At 44.9% G+C, this 27,371-nt stretch overlaps 1 protein-coding gene across 1 annotated transcript in view; it reads right to left on the reverse strand.

Moving 5' to 3' along the window:
- Positions 1 to 18,479: 18,479 nt before the first annotated feature.
- The window catches only part of TMEM130 (transmembrane protein 130), a 58,621-nt gene continuing 49,729 nt past the window's right edge, over positions 18,480 to 27,371 (reverse strand). Inside the window, exon 8 of the mRNA XM_088451865.1 lies at positions 18,480 to 19,920. Coding sequence (XP_088307991.1) covers positions 19,732 to 19,920 — 189 coding nt within the window. The 3' untranslated portion in view covers positions 18,480 to 19,731. The remainder of the gene's footprint in view (positions 19,921 to 27,371) is intronic.

Genomic DNA, 27,371 nt, shown 5'->3' on the forward strand with positions numbered 1-27,371 from the left:
TTTAAAAAAAGGTGTTGAGGATGCCATGGAAGAGGCTGCTGATCCTAGTAGGCCAACTAAACAAAAAAAAAAAGGCAGCCACAATTCACAAGAAAGGAGATGGAGGTTTTGGTGTAAATGTGCAATGACAACCTGCCACAGGCAGCAAGGAATATGGGTGCAAGCCAGAAATGGAAAATGTGGGATGACATAGCCAGTGGTGTCAATAGGGTGGGTGATTTTGAACGTTCAACCCGGGAGGTCAAACGCCAGTACGTAAAAACTACATTTTCGTAAATAGTGTTTACAGGTCCAAATACTGCAGGAATAATGCCAACTTTTTACCCCACAGATAGAGCGACTTCAAATATCGTCTTAAGCAACAACTGGCTGGTAGGGCTAGGCACGCAGGGGGGACAGGTGGGGGGCCCACCCCTGTGTCACTGGAGCTCACAGATTTGGAGATGGCCCAGGGGTGTGTGCAGGATGAGGAGGTGTTTGGCGCGTCGAACATGGATACCGACATGCCAGTCTTTGCGGCTCCTTGTGTTGCCCCAGGTAAATGTTGTAATGTTAACAACTCAGAAATGTGTTTGGGACAATATCTAGATTATAATGTTACTCTCTTCTCTTTTTTCTCAGAGACACAGGCGGATGAGTCTGCTCCAGAGGGGAGCTTTGGCCGCAGAATTTCTGCTGGCTCTGCAGGGGAGGAAGCAGTAGATCCGGCTGGGGACCCTGTGGCAGACAGTCCAGGGCATTCCCCCTCGCAGGCAGTGGCCCTCCTCACTAATCTCAATATTAAAACGTGTCAGCAGACCGAGATTCTGCAGAGGCTGGATGCCAGTCTGCTACGGGTGGCGGACGCCCTGGAGCAAAGTGCTGCGGCCAACGTGACCATTGCTAAGGCCCTGGCGGAAAATACTGGGGCCAACGTGCGAATAGCAAATGCCCTGGAGCAGCTCGTTCGCCAGCACATGTTGGAGCCAGCCTCCCTTCTTGCCGGAACATCAGGACCCTCCACCTCTGGCACAACAACAGCCATCCCTCCACATGTGCTTAGCCCTATGCCTAGTCCAGAGGCCACAACATCTGGCCAGGCCAGCAGAAGGACATCCCGGACCCGTTCAGGCTCCCTCCCTACCCCGGCCAAACGGGCCAAAAGGCGATGACAGCACTGGCTAATTTTCCCACAATCCTTCTCTGTGTTTGCCCCATATTCCTTAATGCCCAAAACCTCCCTCTCCTTTCTTGTGAATTTTTTTTTAATTTTGTTTGTTTGTGGATTTTAAATACCACTTATTTTGTTTGTGTGTTTCTAAAATCATTTGTTATTTGTTTTTACAACAACAAAAAATAAAATACTGTTGAAAATCTGCACAATTCTATTGTTAATTTATTCAAAAACTGGTTGAAAGGTAATCCCGCAAACAAAATTACAAACAATACAACGGAAATCTAAACATTATTTTTGAATAAAAAAACCAAGGGTTAAAAACAATTTATGAGTTTTAATTAACACTTAGCAAAAATCAAAAGGACAATTGTTTTCTTGGTCACTAAAAAATGAAGAAAAAAAACAAACATGCGTACAATATTGTTGCCCTAAAAAAAGAAAAAAACAAATTTGGCAAAAACACGCAAATTTAAAATAAATTTGTAAGCTAATTGATTGTCTAACCTAGAAATTAGCAGCTGAGTAGTTCACCTGCGTACAGTTTTTTGCTACTAAAAAAAGGCTATTTGCTAAACACCTTACAAGCATTTTTGCAATTCAAAACTGATTGTTTTTGAGGCCTCAATAGATAAATCGGAATACCATCGATGTGCCTCGGGAAGGACAAAGAGACCATCGTCATTGTGGTAGAGTATACCAGACCACAAGCTGAGGAAGCAGTTTTAATGGAAAGTGGATCAGACAGTGACGTAACACTTGTTCCGTTCACATTGGCCGTTTGCATCAGATAATTTATGTACGCCCAAAAAATGCCTCGACACGCCTGCGTTTTCCCATCTCCACCCCCGTCACCGCCCCAAAACGGACAGTTCTGTCAATCACATTTGACATGTCACTTCCTGTTCGCTATTCGACGAACGACTGAAAAAATGATCGCAATCAGCCGTATGCACATGCGCACTGTTACACCGACGCATGCGTGGTTTTACAACATCGGATGACTACGAGCGTACGGCCGCTTACGAGCGGCTCTGAATGAGGGCCTTAGTGCAGTGGGATTTAGACAATTGATGGAGATAGTGTGTCCCCGGTTCCAAATCCCGTCTAGATTCCACTTCACTAGGCAGGCGATACCGAGACTGCAGAAACGTCAGAAAAAATGTCCTCAGTGTCCTGAAAAATGCGGTTGTACCCAATGTCCACTTAACCACGGACATGTGGACAAGTGGAACAGGGTAGACTAAGGACTATATGACTGTGACAGCCCACTGGGTAAATGTATCACCTTACGCAGCAACAGCGTCACCAGTAGCAGCATCTTAGAAACGCCAGCTCGTTCCAAGGCAGGCTACGCTGTGTATCACCGGTTTCAGTAAGAGGCACACCACCGACAACCTCTTAGAGAAACTGAGGGAAATCATCACCCAGTGGCTTACCCCACTTAGACTCTCCTGGGGATTTGTAATATCTGACAACGCCACCAATATTGTGCGGGCATTACATCTGGGCAAATTCCAGCACGTCCCATGTTTTGCTCACACAATAAACTTGGTGGTGCACAATTTTCTAAAAAGTGACAGGGGCGTGCAGGAGACGCTTTGGGTGGCCCGAAAAATTTCTGAGCACTTTCGCCATTCAGCGACTGCGTGCGCCTGTGTCATAAGTAAAGGGCCGGCTGGCTTGTCCGTTAAAGGGTGCTGTAGCCCCCAAAGTGCACTACAAACAAAATAAAAAATTCTTCTTTTTTTTCTGTCTTTGTGAAATGTGTGGGCTGTAGCCGCACCTGCATCCTCAAAGCAACAGCAACAAGCGTGCGTCTGTCTGTTAAAGGGTGGTGTAACCCCCAAAGTGCACTCCACAAAAAATAAACAATTTTTTTCTGTGTTTGTGTGCGAAATGTATGCGCAGTAGCCGCACGTGCATCAACACAGCAGCAGCGCCAAGTGTGCGTCTGTGTCATAAGTCAAGGGCCGGTTTGGACATCTGGTCCGAACTGAAGGACGTGCCAACAATTCCTGACATGTCTACTGTCTCTGCATATGATACTGTCACGACTGACAGAATGGTGGAGAAATTATTTTCTGTGTGTGAATTGTGTGCACTGTGGCTGCACGTGCATCAACAAAGGAGCAGCACCAAGCATGCACCTGTGTCATAAGTAAAGGGCCGGCTGGCTTGTCCGTTAAAGGGTGCAGTAACCCCCAAAGTGCGCTCCACAAAAAATAAAAAATTCTTCTTTTTTTTCTGTCTTTGTGAAATGTGTGGGCTGTAGCTGCACCTGCATCCTCAAAGCAGCAGTGACAAGCATGCGTCTGTCTGTTAAAGGGTGGTGTAACCCTCAAAGTGCGCTCCACAAAAAATAAAAAATTATTTTTTTTCTGTCTTTGTGAATTGTGTGGGCTGTAGCCGCACCTGCATCCTCAAAGCAGCAGCGACAAGCGTGCGTCTGTCTGTTAAAGGGTGGTGTAGCCCTCAAAGTGCGCTCCACAAAAAATAAAAAATTCTTCTTTTTTTTCTGTCTTTGTGAAATGTGTGGGCTGTAGCCGCACCTGCATCCTCAAAGCAGCAGCGACAAGCGTGCGTCTGTCTGTTAAAGGGTTCAGCATCCAAGTAGGCATATCAGACAGTCCGTACCTGTACTGGCAGGAATAAGAGGCAATTTGGAAGCCCCTGTACAAACTGGCTCTATTTTACCTGAGTTGCCCCTCCCCTCCAGTGTGTACTCCGAAAGATTGTTTAGTGCAGCCGGGAACCTTGTCAGCGAAAGGCGTAGGAGGTTGCTTCCACAAAATGTGGAGAAGATGATGTTCATAAAAATGAATTATCAACTCTTCCAGGGAGACCAGCCTCCAGTGGTGGTGGATTCCAGCGGGGACGAATTAATACTCTGTGAGGATGAGGATGTACACAACACTGAAGAGGGTGAGGAATCGGTGAATGAGGAGGATGAGGACGACATCTTGCCTCCATAGAGCCAGTTTGTGCAGGGACAGATTAATTGCCAGCTTGTTTTGTGGGGGCCCAAACGAACCAATCATATCAGCCACAGTCGTGTGGTAGACCCTGGCGCTGAAATGATTGGTTTGTTAAAGTGTGCATGTCCTGTTTATACAACATAAGGGTGAGTGGGAGGGCCCAAGGACAATTCCATCTTGCACCTCTTTTTTTTCTTTGCATTATGTACTGTTTGGGGCCTAGTTTTTCAAACTGCCATCCTGTCTGCCACTGCAGTGTCACTCCTAGATGGGCCACGTGTTTGTGCCGCCCACTCGTGTCGCTTAGCATAGTCATCCATCTACCTCGGTGCAACCTTTTGGACATAAAAACACTATTGTGAGGTGTTCAGAATAGACTGGAAATGAGTGGAAATTAAGGTTTTTGAGGTTAATAATAGCATAGGAGCAGAAAAATCAACACATTCTGTGATTTTAGCTGTTTTTATGCTTTTTTTAAAAAAAATACAAATCCAAAACACAAAACCCAGAACCCAAAATACCGAAGGGTGGTTTTGGCAAAACCAATCCAGATCCAAAACACGAAGAAAGATCCAGATCCAAAACCAAAACACAAAACACGAAAAGTGGCCGGTGCACACCCCCAGTGGGTAGGGACTTGAAGGATAAAACTTGGGCTATAGAGTGGTTACCAGAGTGCTGGTAACCATGATATAGTAGGTGGGGATGTCGGTCGTGCTGGGTATCGCGAGTGAGAGGGACCCGGTCAAAATTAGGGATGTCAGCCGTGCTGGGTATAGCGAGTGAGAGGGACCCGGTCATAAATAGGGATGTCTGCCGTGCTGGGTATAGCGAGTGAGAGGGACCCGGTCATAAATAGGGATGTCAGCCATGCTGGGTATAGTGAGTGAGAGGGACCCAGTCATAAATAGGGATGTCAGCCGTGCTGGGTATAGCGAGTGAGCGGGACCCGGTCATAAATAGGGATGTCAGCCGTGCTGGGTATAGCGAGTGAGAGGAACCCGGTCATAAATAGGGATGTCAGCCGTGCCGGGTATAGCGAGTGAGAGGAAACTGGTCATAAATAGGGATGTCAGCCGTGCCGGGTTTAGCGAGTAAGAGGGACCCAGTCAAAAATAGGGATGTCAGCCATGTTGGGTATAGCGAGTGAGAGGGACCCGGTCATAAATAGGGATGTCAGCTGTGCTGGGTATAGCGAGTGAGAGGGACCCGGTCATAAATAGGGATGTCAGTCATGCTGGGTATAGCGAGGGAGAGGGACCCAGTCATAAATAGGGATGTCAGCCATGCTGGGTATAGCGAGTGAGAGGGACCCGGTCATAAATAGGGATGTCAGTCGTGCTGGGTATAGCGAGTGAGAGGGACTCGGTCATAAATAGGGATGTCAGTCATGCTGGGTATAGCGAGTGAGAGGGACCCAGTCATAAATAGGGATGTCAGCCGTGCTGGGTATAGCGAGTGAGAGGGACCCGGTCATAAATAGGGATGTCAGCCGTGCTGGGTATAGTGAGTGAGAGGGACCCGGTCATAAATAGGGATGTCAGCCGTGCTGGGTATAGCGTGTGAGAGGGACCCGGTCATAAGTAGGGATGTCAGCCGTGTAAATCAGTAATGGAAATAAATGTGTGAATACAAGATTAATATATATAGGTATAAGAACGGTATGTGTGAATAAGATAGAGATAAACTACTCTATTTATAGGAAAGGATGTATGGATGTAAATACTTGGGTATGAAGGTGGTATGTGTCATACAAAAAGAGGTGAACTACAGTATTATTGTGGATGGGTTCTAAGAGAAAGCAAATAAGAAGTACATCTTGCGAACATTAATAAAAGTTTGCTCACACATAGGGGCATATATATTAAAGCTTGATGTGAGATAAAATTGTGAGATGTATATCACCAACCAATCAGCTTCTAACTTACATTTTGCAGGCTGTGTTTAAGAAATGATAGTTTGGAGCTGATTGGTCCTCTTCGGAGCCTTATCACGGTATTTTCGCAAAAAATACCGTGACTAAGTGCCCGCGCATGCGCCGACCGGCCGCTGCTACTACCCCCCACGCTAAGCCCTGCCCCCAATGCTAAGCCCCGCCCCCACGATCATGGACAAACACCCCTGCGACCCCCCCCCCTCTCCCTTAATTACACTTACCTGCAAGATCCGGGCCTCCGGTGATGTTCTCCATGCCTCCGGTCAGGTGATCTCCCATACTGCACTGGGGCCTGATCACCTGATGACCGGGCAGTAGTGCACTATGGGAGACCAGCTGACCAGAGGGGAGACATCACCCGGAGCCCTGACCACCAGTCCTTGGAGTCAGGTAAGTAAAAAAAAATTTCACTATTTTTTTTTTCTTTTTTTTACAGTAATCAGCTTGCGGTCTGTTTAGACCACACAGCTGATTACTGGAACCGACTCCCGGCTCTGCTCTCCCTGTTAGAGCAGAGTAGGAGGCCGGTAACTGGGGGAGACCCTGGCGTTATTATCACAGGACTTTCCCCGATATTTTTTTACAATTTATTTTTAGTAACTTTGGTCGGATCACATTTCCCATTACAATTATGGGAAATGCGATCTGCTTACTAAAAATAAGTGATACTTAGGGGTTGGAATAGAATATTACTAATTCTACTCCAATTGCCCTGTAATAATTATAGGTGATACTAAAATAATGCGAAAAGGGGTCCTCATTCAGAGCCGCTCGTAAGCGGCCGCTCGTTCGCACTGAGTGATGTTCGCACAACTGCGCATGCGTACGGATTGTAATATGCATGCGCAAACCAGTCAGTGCGGCCGAAAATCGTGTGCTCGCTAAATAGCGAATGCCTGCTATTTTGAGTGACAGAAGGAGGCGTATGTGGGTGGTAACAGGGGAAGGTGCTTGAAAACGTGGGAGTGGAATTAGAGCGCAGGCATGCTTAAAGGTCAAAACGGGCGTTTTAAGGGAGTGCATAATTAATAAAGCAGCGTCATTGACCACGTCACTTGGTTTTTTTTACTCTGAACTGCTCGCAAAATAGCGGTTGAAAAAACCAACCACAAGAATAGCGAGCAGTTCATACGCTGTTCGATGTACTCGATTAATCTAATAAATAGCGGACATGACGTATGGTGCGAGCGGCAAGGGGGCGTATTTTTCAAAATAAGAAACGCAAGTTTTGCTCGCTCGTTCAGACTTAGAGGCGTGAACAGACCGCAATGAGCGAACGGTTCATTTGAATAGCCACCCCTTGTTTTAGAACGAACGACCGCAAATAGCGAGCGGCTCTGAATGAGGGCCAGGGTGTGAAAACACCTTTTTTCACTTTATTTTAGTCAAAATAATGTTAATATGTGTGTCTAACCATACTACACCATTCCCGAGTTAATTTCTGAAGCTAGGTAGCTAGCAATGCATTGTTTATGACTCTTTATTTGATACAGTAGCTACCTATCACATTCTGCTGCAGAAGATCTCACTGAGCCAGGTTAGCTTATCGGTCCGGTTGAACTGTACTATGCGCTGATTATACAAACCTATTTATAGGCATCATGGCTAATTTACTACATACTGCAGCCAGCAGTGTGACAACAGTAAGTCATTTAGGGCCTGATTCATTACAGATCGCAACATGCGATTGCAATAGCGATTACACAAACAGTCTCACTGCGATAGTATGCTAATCCATTGCAATCACTATGCCGTCACAGCACTACATAAGGATGCCCACCTTACCTTACACACATCCGTAATCCTCAGCAAGACAGCGAAACCATCAGTAACATCGAGTACTATCGTAGCGCCACACACACTTGTATAAGCTCTGACCCTACTCAGGAATTGGTAACTTCATCGCCCACTATGAGTACGCAGTGGATAATTTATGCATGCCCCTGCAATGGCGTTCAAACGCCCTGGCATGCCTGCGTTTTGCCAAACCCCCCCCCCCCCAAACAGCACTTCCTGTCAATCACTCTGCGATGGGTCTGCTTAGTCACTGCAATCGTTGTCTGAATGCATGCGCAGAAAGCAACAATCGTCCAATTGCATGCATAATCGCATTTTCGATCGTAAATGATTCAAGCCCTTAGTGAGCAGTGACATACTGTAGGACAGCGCCTTATGTACTTTATAAGAGACGCGATTAATTTCACTATATTTGGTGTTTGCACAGGACCGTATCTATAATGGGTGCAGGGTGTGGATCCAGGGGGCCCCGCACCGCACACCCTGCACCCGTAGTATTACTTACCTTTCCGGAGTCCCGCGTCGGTGCGGGGGTCCGGCGCTGTAAAGTACGACTGGAAAATGGCCACCGTGGCCATTTTCCCATCGTTTGCGCATGCGCAGTACAGGGAAAATGGCCGCCGAGGCCATTTTCCCGGTGACCTGCACATACTCTATAGACTCTGGGTGCACTCTAGTGCCCAGAGTCTATAACTCCGGCGCTGGCCGCGCACAGCTCAGTGCGCTGCTGGCCGCCGGACAGAGAGGAGGGGGCCCATGTCGGAGGCTGCACACGGGCCCCTTCCTCTCTAGCAACGCCCCTGTGTCTGCAGAGCTGCATCTATGCAGTGTTATTGTGACAGAGAGAATACATAGATTGTTTGTCTCATTTGTATTAAGAAAATGAACTACATTAATGAATGAATTATATGCCGTGACATTGTCAAAGAGTAATAAATTCCAGGTGGCCACACACAAGATATGGATTGTTGTTAAACATCGTAGCATAATTGTTGTGCTTCAAATATACTGTATATAATTGCTCTCATTAAAACCCAGTGGATTAATTGAGTATACCGAATGTAGTAATTGACTCATGCTGGCAGAAATATAAAGGAAGAGTAATTGGTAACTAAAAGCTACAAAGGTATTAAACATGATACAATACTTATAATTACTTGAGTAAGATATAATTTATGTAACTGTGTTATCTTGAGAAGGATAATATTAACCTAATCTAAGTCCTAATGGGGCCCATAAATCTGCGACTACTTGCTGTAATTCCCCGTTCTGCTAACACCGGGTTTAAAAGGGAATATTCGACATATTGGACAATCTCTATCCCCCGATCTTGACCCGAAAATGTTCGGAATAGGCGTGTTGGGTAATTTTTATATGTTGAATTTACCTGATCTGCCAACTGTTAGAGATTTTCGATGATCAGTGACCCGCGGATTGGGCTGGAACGGCAGAAGGGGGAATCAGGCACATAGATATATGGCCTGCATAGGTTCAACTGAAGCAGAATTCTAATTAAGGAAAGATAGTATTGTCCCTAAAGACAGCTCAATTATAGGGATGATCTATCCTGCTGGTGACTAATATTGGGGGGGACATACAAAACATAATCACTTATAATTATATTGCTGATTTATGATTGTTACATAAATGTATGATGCACTTTACTCATAAGCAGTGTCAGTTTTCCACTTATTTAGTGATAATTGTGTGTGAATATATTGAGTGCATAGATAGTTGTCATGTTAAATACAATGATCCACAATTAGTGGCAATAAGTGACAAATTCTAATTGAATATTATGTAAAAAAAATTATATCAGCACAATTCCTTCAAGCTACTCACAAATAAACATAGAAACAAATAAAGGAAATACATTTTGTACTGTAACCTTTATAAGTCATTAAACCTATCTTTTAACAGATACAATTTGGATCACATCACCAAAATTTACATCACTTTAGGGTTTTATCATTTGCAATTTTAATGAATACAATAAAGTTACATTGTCTGGGCTGGGGCCGATACTAATAATGACAGTGGCTGGTGCAAAAACAATGTGTGGCACTGGCTTCCACGTTACCCCCCCTGCATTAATTCAACGGATGCTCACCACATAAGAATAAGGTAGAGAATCTAGCTGCCGTGGCTTCCCCCAACTACAGCCACTTCCCTGGTCTGAGTGCCGTATATTACCACAGAGTAGCAGGAATCATTTTCTTGTATTTCTATATATTTGTAATTTACTAGATAATGGGTTTTTGGAAAAAATATTCCCATACATGCATCTACTAGAATACTATATAGTGTGGCAACTACTAGTATACTGTACAGTGTGGCATCTACTAGAATACTATATAGTGTGGCAACTACTAGTATACTGTACAGTGTGGCATCTACTAGAATACTATATAGTGTGGCATCTACTAGTATACTGTACAGTGTGGCATCTATTAGTATACTGTAAAGCGTGTCATCTACTAGTAAACTGTACAGTGTGGTATCTACTAGTATACTGTACAGTGTGGTATCTACTAGTATACTGTACAGTGTGGTATCTACTAGTATATGGGCCCCGGGGCCTGAGGTTCCCCAGCCCTGCTGTAGAGCATGGCATCTACTAGTATACTGAATAGCGTGGCATCTACTAGTATACTGTACTCTATAGCGTGGCATCTACCTGAATACTGTATAGCGTGGCATCTACTAGTATACTGTACTCTATAGCATGGCATCTACTTGAATACTGTATAGCATGGCATAAACTAGTATACTATATAGCACGGCATCCACTAGAATACTTTATAGCTTGGCATCTACTAGAATACTGTATAACATGGCACCTACTAGTATACTGTATAGTGTGGCAGCTACTAGTATACTGTATAGCAGGGGTCTTCAAACTTGGCCCTCCAGATGCTGTGGAACTACACATCCCAGCATGCACTGCACATAGTTTTAGCATGCTGTTATATCAAAAAGGTGGCAGTGCATGCTGGGATGTATAGTTCCACAGCAGCTGGAGGGCCAAGTTTGAAGACCCCTGCTGTATAGCATGGCATCTAATAGCATACTGTATAGCGTGGTATCTATTAGTATACTGTACAGTGTGGCATCTACTAGTATACTGTATAGTGTGGTATCTACTAGTATATTGTACAGTGTGGCATCTACTAGAATACAGTAAAGCATGGCATCTCCTAGTATACTGTATAGAGTGGTATCTATTAGTATACTGTACAGCATGGCATTTACTAGTATACTGTACAGTGTGGTATGTACTAGAATACTGTACAGCATGGCATCTGCTAGTATACTGTATAGTGTGGAATCTATTAGTATAATGTACAGCATGGCATCTACTAGTATACTGTATAGTGTGGTATCTACTAGTATACTGTACAGCATGGCATCTACTAGAATACTGTATAGTGTGGCATCTACTAGTATACTGTATAGTGTGGTATCTATTAGTATACTGTACAGCATGGCATTTACTAGTATACTGTACAGTGTGGTATGTACTAGAATACTGTACAGCATGGCATCTACTAGTATACTGTACAGTGTGGTATCTACTTGAATACTGTACAGCATGGCATCTACTAGTATACTGTACAGTGTGGTATCTACTTGAATACTGTACATCATGGCATCTACTAGTACAGTGTGGTATCTATTAGTATACTGTACAGTGTGGCATCTACTTGAATACTGTACAGCATGGCATCTACTAATATACTGTACAGTGTGGTATCTATTAGTATACTGTACAGTGTGGCATCTACTTGAATACTGTACAGCATGGCATCTACTAGTATACTGTACAGTGTGGTATCTACTAGAATACTGTACAGCAGGGCATGACAAATCCCAGGGGCCAGGTCGCCATGGCTACCAGATTTTGCTGCCTGGCTACCTTTGCAGTGAGGGAGGAAGCAGATCCTCATCAGCTCCTGCTGAGATTCATACCTATAGTATTGCAGTGTTCATTTCATGCACAGGAGTGCACGTGCTGAGTGTCGTCTGCGGTGACTGCTGTGTCTGTTTTCGTCCCATCCTGCGCTGACTCCTCCTCTCCATCCCTGCCTGCGCTGATGACTCCTCTCCATCCTGGCCTGCTCTGATTCCGTTGTCTGTCTCAGTCTAAGCTGATCCTCCTGTACGTCCCGGCTGTTTACTGTCTCCTATCTCCGGCTGCATAGAGCTCTCCGGTAGTAGGGTCTATGCATGGCCAGGGATTGCGGAGCGGCTTCAGAGGGATAGTGATGTGACCATGAGGGGAGGGGGTTTTGTTGTACTTTCTGGTACCATTATTTTATGTGAAATGTGGTCCGTTATTACTGGAGGGTGGAGCAGGGGAGCTGTGCAGAGCAGGGAGGGGGCCTCCATTTTACTGCATCCATTCAACTATGACCATTTTGTGGACTAGTATAGTGTGTATAACAGTTGCATAACACACAGAGCTGTGCTCCTCACTCCTGTAATTTTTTTTTGGGGGGGACAGTGATCTGGCTCCTACACTTTCATCCTGGCTCCATTTAGAAAAATTTGTCAAGCCCTGCTGTACAATGTGGTATCTATTAGTATACTGTTCAGCATGGCATCTACTAGAAAACTGTATAGCGTGGCATCTATTAGTATACTGTACAGTGTGGCATCTATTAGTATACTGTACAGTGTGGCATCTATTAGTATACTGTACAGTGTGGTATCTATTAGTATACTGTATTACTAGTGATGTCAGTGGGGCCGGCCCCAGACGGTAGGCGTTCCCATGGGAGCGCCTCCGTCCGGGCAGCCACGCCCCCAGCATGCCCACCAAAGGGGGCGTGCTGTCAATCACCATCAACAGCACGCCCCCTTTGGTGCGAGACCCATAACGACGGATTGGGCCGTCGTTATTTGGGTCTCGCGCATGCGCACGACGGAGCCGCCTATTATTTTATAGACTGTGCTTTTCACAGCTTTATACATAAACCCGTCAGTTATTAACTTGACAACTACAATGTCAAGGGTAAAAAGGTCAACACCTTAACGTCGAATGTTATACTGTCGACATTTTTAAAATGTCAACACTCAACATGTTGCTACCTGCAAAATGTCGACACTGTCAAAATGTATGACATGCATGAAATGAAATGCAGACACACTTAAAATGTCTACAGTTAAAAAGTTAGGATTTAGGATTAGGCTTAAAATTGGATGTCGGCATTTTGAACAGTTAACATTTTGTCAGTGCCAACATTTTGCCAGTAGACATTGGGGTTGTCAACATTCTGACCATGCTGACATTTTATATGTGGGCATAATGCATACTTGCCAACAATCAGTTCCCTCCTTCCGGGAGGGAGCTGATTGTCGGCTAACAGCGGGGGGGCGTGCCTGGCCATGACATCATATTTGGGGGCGGAGCCTTGTCATCATGGCTCAGCCCCCTCTTCACAATGCCGTTATTTTCGGCATTGTGAAGCAGGGGACGGGGCCACGATGACGCGATTCAGACGCTGCTGGGGTTTTGATATTAACTCTGCGGGAGGTAGGGAGGGATGCTGGCTTCCAGGAGGCTTGCCTGCCTTTCCGGGAGCGGCACCCGAAAATCGGGAGGCTCCCGGCCAAATTGGGAGGGTAGGCAAGCCTGGCATAATGACATACCATTTAGGATCTCCTATATTACAGGTGTCGCATTATAACTCTGGGCTTGATTCAGCAAGGAACGCAGTTGTGTATACACACGCAATCAGTCGATTAATTCGCACTGCACATGCATCGCAGTGTGCAAGCCAGATGGCCCAGTCAGAACCGTGTACGCAGAGGCTACGCAGACTGCTTACAGAGTGATTGACAGGAAGAGCCGTTTGTGGGTGGTAACCATTGCATGGGCGTGCATAAATGAGTCACTGCGCTACATGACGCAGCCTGAGGACTCATAGCGTGCACAGAAGTAAGCAATTCCTAAGTGAGGTCAGGGCTTCCTTAACTGTGCATATGGGTCTGATTTTTATTGATGTTACCGATTGTTTCGCTATGTTGCCCTAGTTTAAGGATGTGAGTAGGGGGAAGTGTGTGTCCTTATGTCAGGCTGTGTACACAATGTGACTACAAACAGTTACATATCACTGCTGATATAAGTAACTGTGGTGCGTACGAATACGCAGAATTGCGTTCATTGTTGAATCAGACCTCTGTTAGTTGAGTGCTAACAAAGGTCTCCTAGCACCAAAAGTAATCCTTATTTTGATTAATATCAATAATGTTATTTTTTTGTACTTGACTAATTCAGGAAATTTGCCATATCTTTAATAAAATCCAGTTTTAACAAGAAAGTTCCTAGGGCACCTTATTTCATAGACTCACCTTTGTCTCCCTTATTTGTGCCGCCCTGATAGCGATCTACATTTTATGAGCACACTCTCACTATGGGGCCCATTTATCAAAGTGTATTTGAGGTAAAATCCCTGAACACACCCATTTTCAGGGGTTTACCTCAAATATTAAGTATCCCCCGGATGTATTAAGGAGGGACCGCAGCTGGTATCCCCGATAACTGCTGTGATCCCTCCATTGCCGCTGGCAGCCGCCTCCCCCATAGGTTGCATTCCAGATATTGTCCCCTGCAGCTATCTGAAGATGACGTTAGCTGCTATAGCCTATGGGCTACACCGTGCACTATTAGCCGACGGAGGGATCCGCCAGAACCCTCCCCGGCTATGGCGGATGTGCATATGCAGTCCACGGGCCTGCGCATGTGCACCACTCCCTGCACTGGCCGGCAGCTCTCCGGATACATCGCAGGGACGGGCTCCTTTTCGGAGCCTGTGTCCCTGCATGTCTCAGATGATACCTCCGGCCGATAGGATCGCTTTTTGCAATGCGATCAGGGGCGTTACTGGCATGTCCTGATCGCATAGCAAAAGCGGTCAATGATAAATGGGCCCCTATTACTGTATTCTACAAAACTACAGAAACAAACGGTATGGGCCTGACCTGTAACACACTGAGCCGTAAATCCTGCCTTGATATATTTACTGCACAAGCAATTCGCGATGCTGATTTACGTATTTTTGCTGTAGTCACAACAGCATACACTTAGGAGCTCACTCAGACCCGCTCGCAAGTTGCGGTCGCTCGCTGGCAAAAAGGGGCCGGTTATTCAAATGAAGTGCTCGCACTGCGACTTGTAATGACGCCCACTATGTTTTAGCGGGCTACGGCAAAGTGCGCTCGCAAGTGCATGAAGACGCCCCCTTGCCACTCGCAACACACGTCATCTACGGGAAATGAAGTATTAATCGGGACCATCGGGAGCCATCAAAGCTGCTCGCAGCCTTAACCTGCCGCAAGCACAGCGATCAATGCTGACTGAAATACATGCAAACGGCACTATCTGTCACTCACAGTAGCGACCTGATAGTGGCTTACGAGCAACCAAAATCAGATTGCAACGAATGGCTTGTGCACGCGCACTGCGAATTATACGCATGCGCAGATGGGTGAAAATCAGAGCGGGTCTGAATCAGGTCCTTAGGCCTAATCTTGCACATATATTAGAGTCTTGATGCAGCCTCATATTTACACAGAATTTTGAGTACGTTTGTAATGAGGCATCTTTTTGCGAATGAGGACCTGTAATTCATATTTACTGTATGTATAATATACATACAGATTGTCTTCTTCTTTTTTTTTTTTTTTAAATAGTTCTCTCAGGTTCAGCACCATCGCCCCCACAACCTCATTTTCTGAGTGGCTCAGGGGCAAAGTACTATTTCTGTCAGTAACAGTATCACTGTATGAAAAGAGTCAGCCATTACTTCAAACTTTATAATCTTAGTCATCACATATTTACAGCTTCTGTACAATATCAGATAAGTTGTCAATCAGCCCTAATAACAACAAAGGCATAATTATAATAATAATAATAATAATAATAATAACAATAATAATGGTTACAACAATACAATAATTGCTATGTTAGAAGGTGGAACTAGGATATAAACATGATATAATGGTGGAACTAGGATATAAACATGATATAATGGTGGAACTAGGATATAAACATGATATAATGGTGGAACTAGGATATAAACATGATATAATGGTGGAACTAGGATATAAACATGATATAATGGTGGAACTAGGATATAAACATGATATAATGGTGGAACTAGGATATAAACTATGAAAATGCCCCATGATGGTGGCTCACAGTGCACATCTTGTTTGGTTTTCATTCTGGTAGAAATCCTATATATATATATATATATATATATATATATATATATATATATATATATATAAAGAAGTTGTCGGTTATGTTAGTGCATATTCTGTTCATTGTAAACACAAGTCAAAGACATTACATACTGTAAAGCTGGGTACACACTGGACGATATAGCGGCCGATCAATCAAAAGCTAATATATTGCAAGGGCGTCAGTGGGTGTGAACCCCCGATATACCTATTTTCAAATCTTAGTTATAATACGTTATTATTAATCAATTTCATTCTTTATTTTAACTCCGGGTATTGATAATACAGTGTGCTTGTTCAAATAAATACGAAAACACTAAAATGATCCCTAATACATATACTTTGTACCTAATAACGGTATACAAGACTCATACACATAACAATCTAAACATATAATCCTCAGTAAAATCATATAATCCCAAAAAATAATTAAAAAAATAGATTTCAAAATGACTATAAATGATAGCAATATATCTTAAAATTGCTCGCCGTGCATGGTACTAAATTGTATCACACTCCTAAATCTCAGTCAATGTTCATGGTGCTGGTGATCATAATTCCACATGCCCACTTCCCCTTACTCACATCTGTAATGCATTGCAAGCCGGCGAAACCATCGAGAACCATCAGAGCCTCACGCACACTTGCACAAGATCAGACCTTACTCAGAATTTGCTAACCTCATTGCACGCTGTGAAAGCTCAAGTGGCATATGCCATTGCAATGACTAATTTATGCATGCCTCTGTAATGGCGTTCAAACGCACTGGCATGCCTGAGTTACGCCGGCCACTCCCCGGTCGCCTCCCCAAACGCTCACTTTCTGTCAATCACTCTGCGATAGGTCTGCATGGACACTGTGATCGCAGTCCGATCACAGTGGAGCCTTCGCGCACCTATCGGCCATCTGCGTGTGTGATTGCAGTTGCGATCCATAATGAATCAGGCCCATAATCCCTTAATATATTGCCAGATATATAGGATGGTACCTGGGGCCCATGTGGTCTCTGTGATCCGTGCTGATATATAATTCCCGTCTCCGTGGTGTCCGTTGTGCTGGGGGCAACGGTAGCAGTCGCATCTGCCGGCGGACTTTCTCCGTCTCACACCTGACAAGCTCCATCTGTAGTGTGAGTGTGGGGATCAAGGGATTGATGTAGGCCCTTGATCTCCACATGCGCTCGCAAGCAGGTCGATGGTGGGGCACTGCGCACGTGCTCAAGCACCGGAGCGAGTGAGACATCCACTTGCTCCGGGACTCACTACAAACGGGGCGGCTGTCGATGTTGATCGACAGCTCGCCCCGTTTTGTAGGCAGGTCGGGGGAGTGGCTGGTGAAACGGAGGCGTTCCCGAAGGAACGCCTGCTGCTTGGGGGCAGCCCTACTGATGTCAGTAGTGAGCTTCCTGCTCTATCAGAGCAGGAAGCTCACTGGGGCTTGCGGCCACCCACAGCTTAGCGAGCGGCCAGGAGGCCGGTTCACAAAAAAAAGCGGCCGCCCTGATTCAGAGCGAGCGCTCGCTTTTTGCAATCGGCTCTGAATCAGGGCCCAAGTTCTATGCGTTTTGCCTGTTGTCGCAGGCTTTTTCAGGATTGCAGATCTGGATTATGGACGGTAACCAATAGAGGGTGCTAGATTTAATTAGTTACAGGAGACATCCATGTACCGCTCTATGCACCGGGATTTTGTGGAATTATGATCACCAGCACCATAAACATTGACTGAGATTTAGGAGTGTGATACGATTTAGTACCACACACGGCGAGCAACTTAAGGAGATATATTGGTATCATTTATAGTCATTTTGAAATCTATCTTTTTAATTATTATTTTGGACTATATGATTTTACTGAGGATTATGGGCGGGATGCAGCAAAGGTAAAAATGCGTTCAAACCCCAAAAATGCGGGTTTGACCGCATTTCTCATATGCACCAAGGCCCGGGACTTAGTTGCGGTGGTTAATGCCATCTTCCTGATGACGTTACCCATAAAAGTATATGGGCTTCTATCGGGAGAGTGCTGAGAGTGCTCCCAGAATCCCCCACGGCGTGTGCATCCTTCTGCGCATGCGCAGAAGGACGCCAGATGGGCTTCTGGGTCATAGACCCAGAAGACCCTCCATCGCAAAGGGACACTCTTACCGAGAGAGGAGTCTTTTGCGGTGTTCGTCACGCATACCGGCGTTACCAATGCTGGCATGCATGCGAAGAGCGGCGGGATGCATCGGATCCTGAATGCTATGCGTCATGCATCCCATCCTATATGTTTTAATAGTTATATGTGTGAGTCTTGTATAGCGGTATTAGGCACAAAGTGTATGTATTAGGGATCATTTTAGTCTTTTAATATTTATTTAAATGAGCACACTGTATTATCAAAACCCAGAGTTAAAATAAAGAATTTTATTGGTTAATAGGTATATGAGCTGGCACACATTTGTTATGGGAACCTATTGTATATACAGGATTGTAGTTTACCTGTTAATTAGTAGTAGCAGCTACCCGGTGTTCATTACTATAAATCCATACTAATCAGCGCAGCCTTTCCCATCTACATTTGTACCCCCGATATGTCTGTGGATGACGTCATTCACAGACATATCGCTTCTGCTCTGCAGCACAGCCGATGGCCGATATATCTGCAGCACAGCTGATGGCAATATATCTGCAGCACAGCCGATGGCCGATATATCTGCAGCACAGCCGATGGTCGATATATCTGCAGGGACAGCCGATGACCGATATAGCTGCAGGAACAGCCGATGACTAACAGCTCAACTGGGAGGGCATTTGCGATGTCAGGGAACACACATAGAGCAGCAGATTGGTAAGTCTGTTTAGCTTGTCTGATCGGCCCCTGTGTCGGCAGATCCGTCCATCGGCGGATCCGTAGGGACAGTGTGTACCCAGCTTAAAGGTAAAGAGTGAATATATAAGTGTAAATCACAAGTTCTGCTCATAAAAGGGTTTTTCACCAACATGTAATTTAATTAAAACTATTGTTTGGTCACCTCAGGCACCAGAGTTCATAACTGCCCTCTCTAAGTACATAGATACTGCAAGAGTTGTTATGTATAAGCAGTAAAAATGACATATCTGTGTGGCCTGATAAGATAATATTCAATGGGCAAAGATAACACAGCATCTGTTAGTGCTGGTGTGACCCATTTCTGAGTCAGACAGTCAGGGGCGCAGAAGCGGGTACTAGCCACGCCTCCCGAAATTAGACCATGCCCCCTCGTCAGTAATGGGGCCCGGGACGGCTCTTAACGCCCATGCAGATAGTAAGTGACCTGTTTCAGGTTACAGTCGGTGACTGCAGACATCTAACATCTCACTGCCAGCACCTGTGCTAGATCCTAGTGGCCTTACCACCATTTTCCCATATCCACCCTTAAAAGTGAGATCACATTTTATGGCGATAGGTTTCCTGCAAACCGAGCTGCACTGAAGCACATGAAATGCTCTTAATGTACCTAATCTCACCTGGTTTTCACATTCACAGCTGTACTTAATATTTAATGCATTTACTATGTAAAGGTCCGTGTGTACAATACCGAGCTGTATGTCAATCACTGAGCTCATTAAGGCAACAGTAAAATAGCAGCAGTAACCAGAGTCACAGCATGTAACTTCTAATTGGTGTGGACAACGTATGTAAGAGAGGCCGTGTTTCTGAGCGCTGCTCTCCATCTGTATTACTATCACTAATGCAGGACGTACAGCACAGGTTCCCTGCAGGAATATCCTTGTAGTCTGGAAGTGCCTGGTACTTCTCGGTAACTGGAGAGAAATCAAAATCTGCCACCTAGAAATAGAAGGGAAATAATCATTATATCATTCATCTGGTTTCCTCTCAATCTGTCAGTGAATCACAGAACACTCATTTAGCAAAAAACATCTATTTGCATAAAATCCACATATAAAAATCAGCTATATAAAAACTGCAATGAAATCAGCGACAACACCTATACAGTAAGTCCTACAATCTCTGGCATGGCTAATTAGGAGTTGCCATGATGGTACAGTTTTCAGCAATTCTCTATTACAGCAATGTGGCCCTTTGATTCCAACTAGAGTTTCTCTTTAGGATCCATATATCCTGATATATTATTATTGTTTATTTCTATAGCACCAAAATTTCATGTAGTGCTATGGAGAGAACATTTGTCATTCACATTAGTCCCTGTCCCACTGGAGCGTACAATGTAAAGTCCTTAACACACAAGCACACACTAGGGTTCATTTAGTCAGAATCCTTCCAGCCAACCAGTATGTACAGATGTGTGCACATACAGCTACTAGTCTTATACTGCTACTTTATACCGAATCCTTTACTACACAAATACTAATACTAAGTACTTAGGGCCTGATTCAGATTTGGGAATAGAGTAAGCTGGGTACACACGGGACGATCTGTTCAGCGAACAATATCGCTGAATGATATCCCTTGAAATTCCTGGTGTTCTGGATGAACGATATTGTTCATCTACACACCAACGATTTCACCAACGATGAACGACCAACGATCGTTCTCCCATATAGAGAATGAACCATATCGGCCAGATTGGCCTACATGCATGCCCGATGGACGATATCATTATTGTCCAGCGGGAGTGCGCATTGTTGGTCGTTCATTGCATACAAATGGAACAATATGAACGATATATCGTTGAACGATATCATTATCGTTCATATCGTAACGGTATCTCGTTCCGTGTGTATGCACCTTAAGATAGAGTAAGTAACTGTGCACCTGGACATACCATGTTGCAATGCAAGAGGTAAAAATACATACATTTTTATTGTATATGGGCTAAATACTGGCTCCTGGTGCATGTACCTGTAGGTTACAATTGCTGGGCAGATTTATTGCTACACTGCTATTTAGATTTCAGTTTGGACACCCCCCTCCAGTAGTGGATTTTACCTAGAGGCTGCAGCCCAGTAAAATCCGCCACCTCGGTGAGCCAGTTGCAGTCCATGACTGCACTGGCCACACTATGACTGGCAGTGGCTTCCCATTGGAAGATCTGCCTGCCAGTCACATACACAACATGCAGCACCAGGGGGAGGTGTCTCTTCTCCCTGGGACTGCCAGTCCGGGCTGCTATTAGAAGAGAGCGGCTTCCTCTGCATTTCGGCCAGCCCTACCCGGCTACTAGAGGTAGCCCCTAGTAGCTGGTGATATGCACATGCATGGCTCCCCGCCACTAGTGTGCACATGCCAGTCCCGCCAGGCTGTCATATTTAATACGCAGGCGCTGAGACCCGGCTGTGATGTGAGTGTCTTCCCAGTCCTCCTCTCCCTATCAGCAGGCAGCCCCCCTCGTCCAAGAGGATAGGGGCCGCCTCTACACTCCTCCCACATCTAAATCTCTGTGCACATTTTACATGTGCTGCACCTGCAGTGCAGCATGGTTTTACTAAAATGCTCAGTTACTTTCTCTTTCTTACTCTATTCCTCTTACTCTATTCCTAAATCAGACCATTAGTGCACTATTAACAACAGAGTTTGGTAATCTATGCTCCAAGGCCTGCTTCCTCTGTACTTCACTGCTCTCAAGCTGTGTGGTAAAGAGAAGCTTACCTGAAAGTGTCCAATGTCTGGACTGCATTAAGTGTCTAACTCCCTCTGCTAACAATACATTGCTTCTCAATATCCACACAGAATCGCAGTGTGAATAAATAGCACCACCTATGGTGAAGAGTTTTATCCTCTGATGAAATTACCTGCTGGTAAAGAAACGCGTTAGCAGCCTGCCTTCTGTACTTACTGATTGCCAATACAAGCAGGGATCCAGAAGTCACACAAGACACCTAATCGGCACAAATGTGGAGATCATTTGCCGCGACTTTGGAGCTGACATCCTCTCAGCCCTCTAGCCTGCTGCAAGCCTACCCAGCACCTGCCACCCACCACACGGGAGAGACGGCAGTCTCACCGGGACTAAGCAGCGTCAGTGCGACGCTGACTCTGAGAGGCCAGGGAACGATCGCTGTAAAATTAGCCGGGTTACTTGGAGATCATACCTGAACAATTGTGAGGCCCCATGGGTGAGAAATTTTACTTCCATTTACTATTATTGCGGATACCATCTGTTCTTATTTGTTGCTATTATCCCACACTGTGCTGTAGTGGAGTGGTGCTCCCCTGTGCTCTTAAATCCTCTAGAGCAGAGATTCCCAAACACGGTCCTCAAGGCTTCCCAACAGTTAAGGTGCCCATACATCTGCGACGGATCGCCGCGATGCAGGGCTGCGTTTGGAAATTTCTGATCGCCATCGGAAATTTCTGATCACCCACCATCGATGTTCTGCGATCCGTTGCCGGATCGCAGATATTTTACATGTTAAGTGTCCGAGATTTGTCAATTGCGATAATTTTTTGATTGCGATCATCAAATTGCCGAAATCCAACATGTTGGATTTCTGCGATCCTGCGATGCCGGGTTGCTGCATCTGGAGACCGCGGCAATCCGTCGCTCATGTATGGGGCCCTTTGGTCAAGTTTTAAGGTGCATACACACGTAACGATTTTGTAACCAACGATTTTCTGTCACATTTTCCCTTGAAAAAGTGGACGATTTTTTGAAGTGTAATGAACGATTTTTTGAAAGATGAACGAATAATGTTCCTTCCCTTAATGAAAATCGTCATGTTGGACAGTCTGCAATGGACCATGAACGATAACTACAACCTACAAATGGGAGTGCGCATTTGTGATTATCTTTCATAAACTGAACAATTTTTTTGAACGATTTAACGATAACGACGTTATTATCGACAAATTGTTCAAAAAATCTTTACGTGTGTATGCACCTATAGAGATATCCATGGTTGAGCACAGGTGGCTTAATTAGTACCTCAGTCAATTTGATTTAACCACCTGTGCTCAACCATGGATATCTCTAAAACCTGAACTGTTGGGGAGCCTTGAGGACCACGTTTGGGAACATCTGCTCTAGAGACTTGGACATCAGTGCAATAAATGAAGGAAGGAGATAGACAGTTTATCTCTATGCACATTGTGATTTACTTTTATTGTGCATATTTTTGCATTTAATATGTGTGATTTTATACTTGCTGGGACCCATGCAATATTGTATCTAATAAAGATCTTAATAAATTACAATGTTTCATTAATACAAGTGGATTCTACTTTGGATACTTTTAAAGCATTAACTGACTGACACAGCGCAGTTCATTTCTTCTCCTTTGTTTTTCTTGCTATATGTCTATTAAGACTTCAGAGTTGTAATTAGAACAGCTGCTGAGAAAAGTCTGTTAATGCCACAAGTGTTATATAGCGATAATCAGAGCCCATTGGTTTTAGTTCTTGCTTTTTTGGATTAGCTAATTAGGGCCTGAGTCAAAGTTTACGCTATTCTGATATTTACGCAGTTGGCCAATGTTTATTACAGCACATGTATGGTTATAAGAACACGGGAGTTCACATAACCGTTTTATAGGAGTGTCAGATCCAGCGACTGTGTCTTTGTACACAGGATCATTTGTGCTGGCGTCTTAGGGCCTGATTCAGAGGCGCTCGCAAAAAGCGAGAGCTCGCTCTGAATCAGGGCGGGCACTGTTTTTTTTAGGAGCGGCTTCCTGGCCGCTCGCATAGCTGTGGGTTGCCACCCACATCTATAGCGAGCGGCCATGATGATGGTTGCGATGGTCAAGACCATCACGACCATTGGGCTTGCGATGAGACCCTTGTGGTAGGGTCTCGTGGCCGCAAGCCCCAGAGAGTTTCTGGCTCAAATCGAGCTGGAAGCTCTCCCACTGGCATCACTGGTGATGTCAGTGGGGCTGCCCACAAACGGCAGGCGTTCGCATGGGAACGCCTCCGTTTGTGAAGCAACCCTCCCGCCACACCTACAAAATGGGGTGAGCTGTCGATCAACATCGACAGCCGTCCCTTTTGTAGTGAGTCCAGGAGCGAGCGCTTTTTGCGCTCGCTCCGGGGCTCACGTACGCGCAGTGCGCACACCGCGCATGCGCATTGGGCCACCGTCGACCCGCTTGCGAGCGCAATGTGCTTGCGAGTGGGTCTGAATCAGGCCCACAGTTCCATCGTCTATTCTGAGCAGCCATATGGTTACTCAATAGGTCGATGATCAACTGATCTGTGGGCCTGATTCATTAGGATCGCTATTACACAAGCTGTGTATGCTGTCGCAGTGGCTAATTTATGCACACCCATGTAATGGTGTTCAAATGGACAGGCACGCCTGCGTTTCTCCGACCATTACCCCGTCACCACCCCCAAATGCTGACATCCCGTCACTCACTCTGCGATGGCTTTCCATATGCGTGCGTGATCACAATGTGATTGCAATGTTAACCTGCGCACTTGCACTGTGGCTGCATACGCAGTACGCACCATCGGCCGATCTGCGTACGCAGTTGCAATTGCGATCCATGCTGAATCAGGCCCTGTGACCGATGCTGCAACTTTTTAGGCATACGCTGCAACTTTTTAGGCAGATGCTTAGATTTGCAAATCTTCCAGTGGGTGTCTCAATACATCGCCTGGCAGCTGCAACATTGGCATATTTTCACATAGCAGCTACGTAAAAAGTCGCAATCGTGGCGGGATTAGCATATAACTGAATCAGGCCCTAAGTACACTATTAGCGAATTAAATAGCAAAATTCAGGAAAAAGTACGTCATTTGGGCAAAAGGGCAAAAAACAGGTTCTATACAAGTGACTGGTACCATACATTGTTATGCTTAATAAGCAACTTTATACCAATTACTTTGCAGCCAATATAAAACCCTAAGTACAGTACTTAGCACACTCAATCGATATCAATGATGGAGCATCTAAGCTGTGCCAGGTGTTCCGCACCCTATGGTGCAAAGAAGGACACCTAGAGGAATTGCATGCAAAAATGGGAGAACGAACAAACTCCACACAGATAGGGCCCTGGTCAGGAATTTAACTCATGATACCAGTGCTGTGAGGCAGCAGTGCTAACCATTGTGCAACCATTTTGGTTATTAGTTGACTTCTGACGTCTGGCCCTTGTGTTTGTATGTCTCTAGTAAGGAAATTAGATTGTGTGATCTACTGTTGTGCATACATAAAATTCTCAGATCACCACTGCAGAAAGTTATGGCACAATACTGTATAATATACAGTGCATCCGGAAAGTATTCACAGCGCTTCACTTTTTCCACATTTTGTTATGTTACAGCCTTATTCCAAAATGGACTGAATTAATTTTGTCCTGCAAATTCTACACATAATACCTCATAATGACAATGTGTAAAAAGATTTTTTTGAGATTTTTGCAAATTTAATTAAAAAAACACTAAGAAGGTGCATACAAACAACGATTATTTGAACGATTATCGATAACGATATCGTTTATCGTTCAATCGTTGAAAAAATCGTTCACTTTCTGAGTTAAAACGATTATCGTTCATGCGCGTTCACGTTTGTAGTTTGTAGTTCAGTCAGACTGACCAACTCAACGATTTTCAGTAAGGGAATATGCAAAAATCGTTTGTAGTTCAAAAAAATAATTCATTACATTTAGTAAACGAGTTTAGCAAACGATTTTAGTTAATTTTTCCCTTGAAAAAATGAACGAAATTTGTTTACTAAAATCATTCATTTACTAAATCGTTGTGTGTGTATGCAGCTTTAGAAATCACATGTACAAGTATGCACAGCCTTTGCCATGAAGCTCAAAATTGAGCTCAGGTGCATCCTGTTTCCACTGATCATCCTTGAGATGTTCCTACAGCTTAATTGGAGTCTATCTGTGGTAAATTCAGTTGTTTGGACATGATTTTGAAAGGCATACATCTGTTTATATAAGGTCCCACACTTAACAGTGCATGTCAGAGCACAAACCAAGCATGAAGTCCAAGGAATTGTCTGTAGACCGCCGAGACAGGATTGTCTCGAGGCACAATTCTGGGGAAGGGTACAACAAAATATCTGCTGCTTTGAAGGTCCCAATGAGTACAGTGGCCTCCATCATCCGTAAATGAAAGAAGTTCGGAACCACCAGGACTCTTCCTAGAGTTGGCAGGCCATCTAAACTGAGCGATCGTGGGAGAAGGGCCCTAGTCAGGGAGGTGACCCAATAGTCACTCAGTCAGAGCTACAGCATTCCTCTGTGGAAAGAGGAGAACCTTCCAGAAGAACAACCATCTTTGCAGCAATCCTCCAATCAGGCCTATATGGTAGAGTGGCCAGACAGAAGGCACTCCTTAGTAAAAAGCACATGGCAGCCTGCCTGGAGTTTGCCAAAATGCACCTGAAGGACTCTCAGACCATGAGAAACAAAATTCTCTGGTCTGATGAGACAAAGATTGAACTCTTTTGCGTCAATGCCAGGCATTATGTTTGGAGGAAACCAGTCACCGCTCATCACCAGGCCAATACCATCCCTACAGTGAAGCATGCTGGTGGCAGCATCATACTGTGGGGATGTTTTTCAGTGGCAGGAACTGGGAGACTAGTCAGGATAGAGGGAAAGATGAATGCAGCAATGTACAGAGACATCCTGGATGAAAACCTGCTCCAGAGCGCTCTTGACCTCAAACTGGGGCGATGGTTCATCTTTCAGCAGGACAACGACCCTAAGCACACAGCCAAGATATCAAAGGAGTGGCTTCATGACAACTCTGTGAATGTCCATGAGTGGCCCAGCCAGAGCCCAGACTTGAATCGAATTGAACATCTCTGAAGAGATGTGAAAATGGCTGTGCACCAACACTTCCCATCCAACCTGATGGTGCTGCAAAGAGGAATGGGCAAAATTGCCCAAAGATAGGTGTGCCAAGCTTGTGGCATCATATCCAAAAAGACTCGAGGCTATAATTGCTGCCAAAAGTGCATCAATAAAGTTTTGAGTAATATTGAGATAGTTTGGGGGTCTGATTCAGAGATGCACGTAGCTGCGATACTGTACACAGCTTCCACGCAAAACTATGTAAACTTCGCAGATGCTGAGGGACGTAATGTGATGCCCACCTGCAGCTTTGCACATCCAAGCATCTGCATACAAAGATTCAGCATCGGTCACAGGGCATTCCTATTATTGATCATTTGAGTAACCCTATGGTTGCGCAGCATGGCTGCAGGAGCGGAGACCCCAAACCCATTTTAATTGTGTACGGGATTGCAGGCGCAGGCTGTGACAAACCCCCGAAAACGGTTGTGACACGCCTACATATTTTGCAGCCACTCCCCGTAACCTCACCCAAACACTCCCTGTCTGTCAATTACACTG

The sequence above is a fragment of the Taudactylus pleione genome, unplaced genomic scaffold (genome assembly GCF_031769625.1).
Source record: "Taudactylus pleione unplaced genomic scaffold, aTauple2 ptg000032l, whole genome shotgun sequence".
NCBI lineage: Eukaryota > Metazoa > Chordata > Amphibia > Anura > Myobatrachidae > Taudactylus > Taudactylus pleione.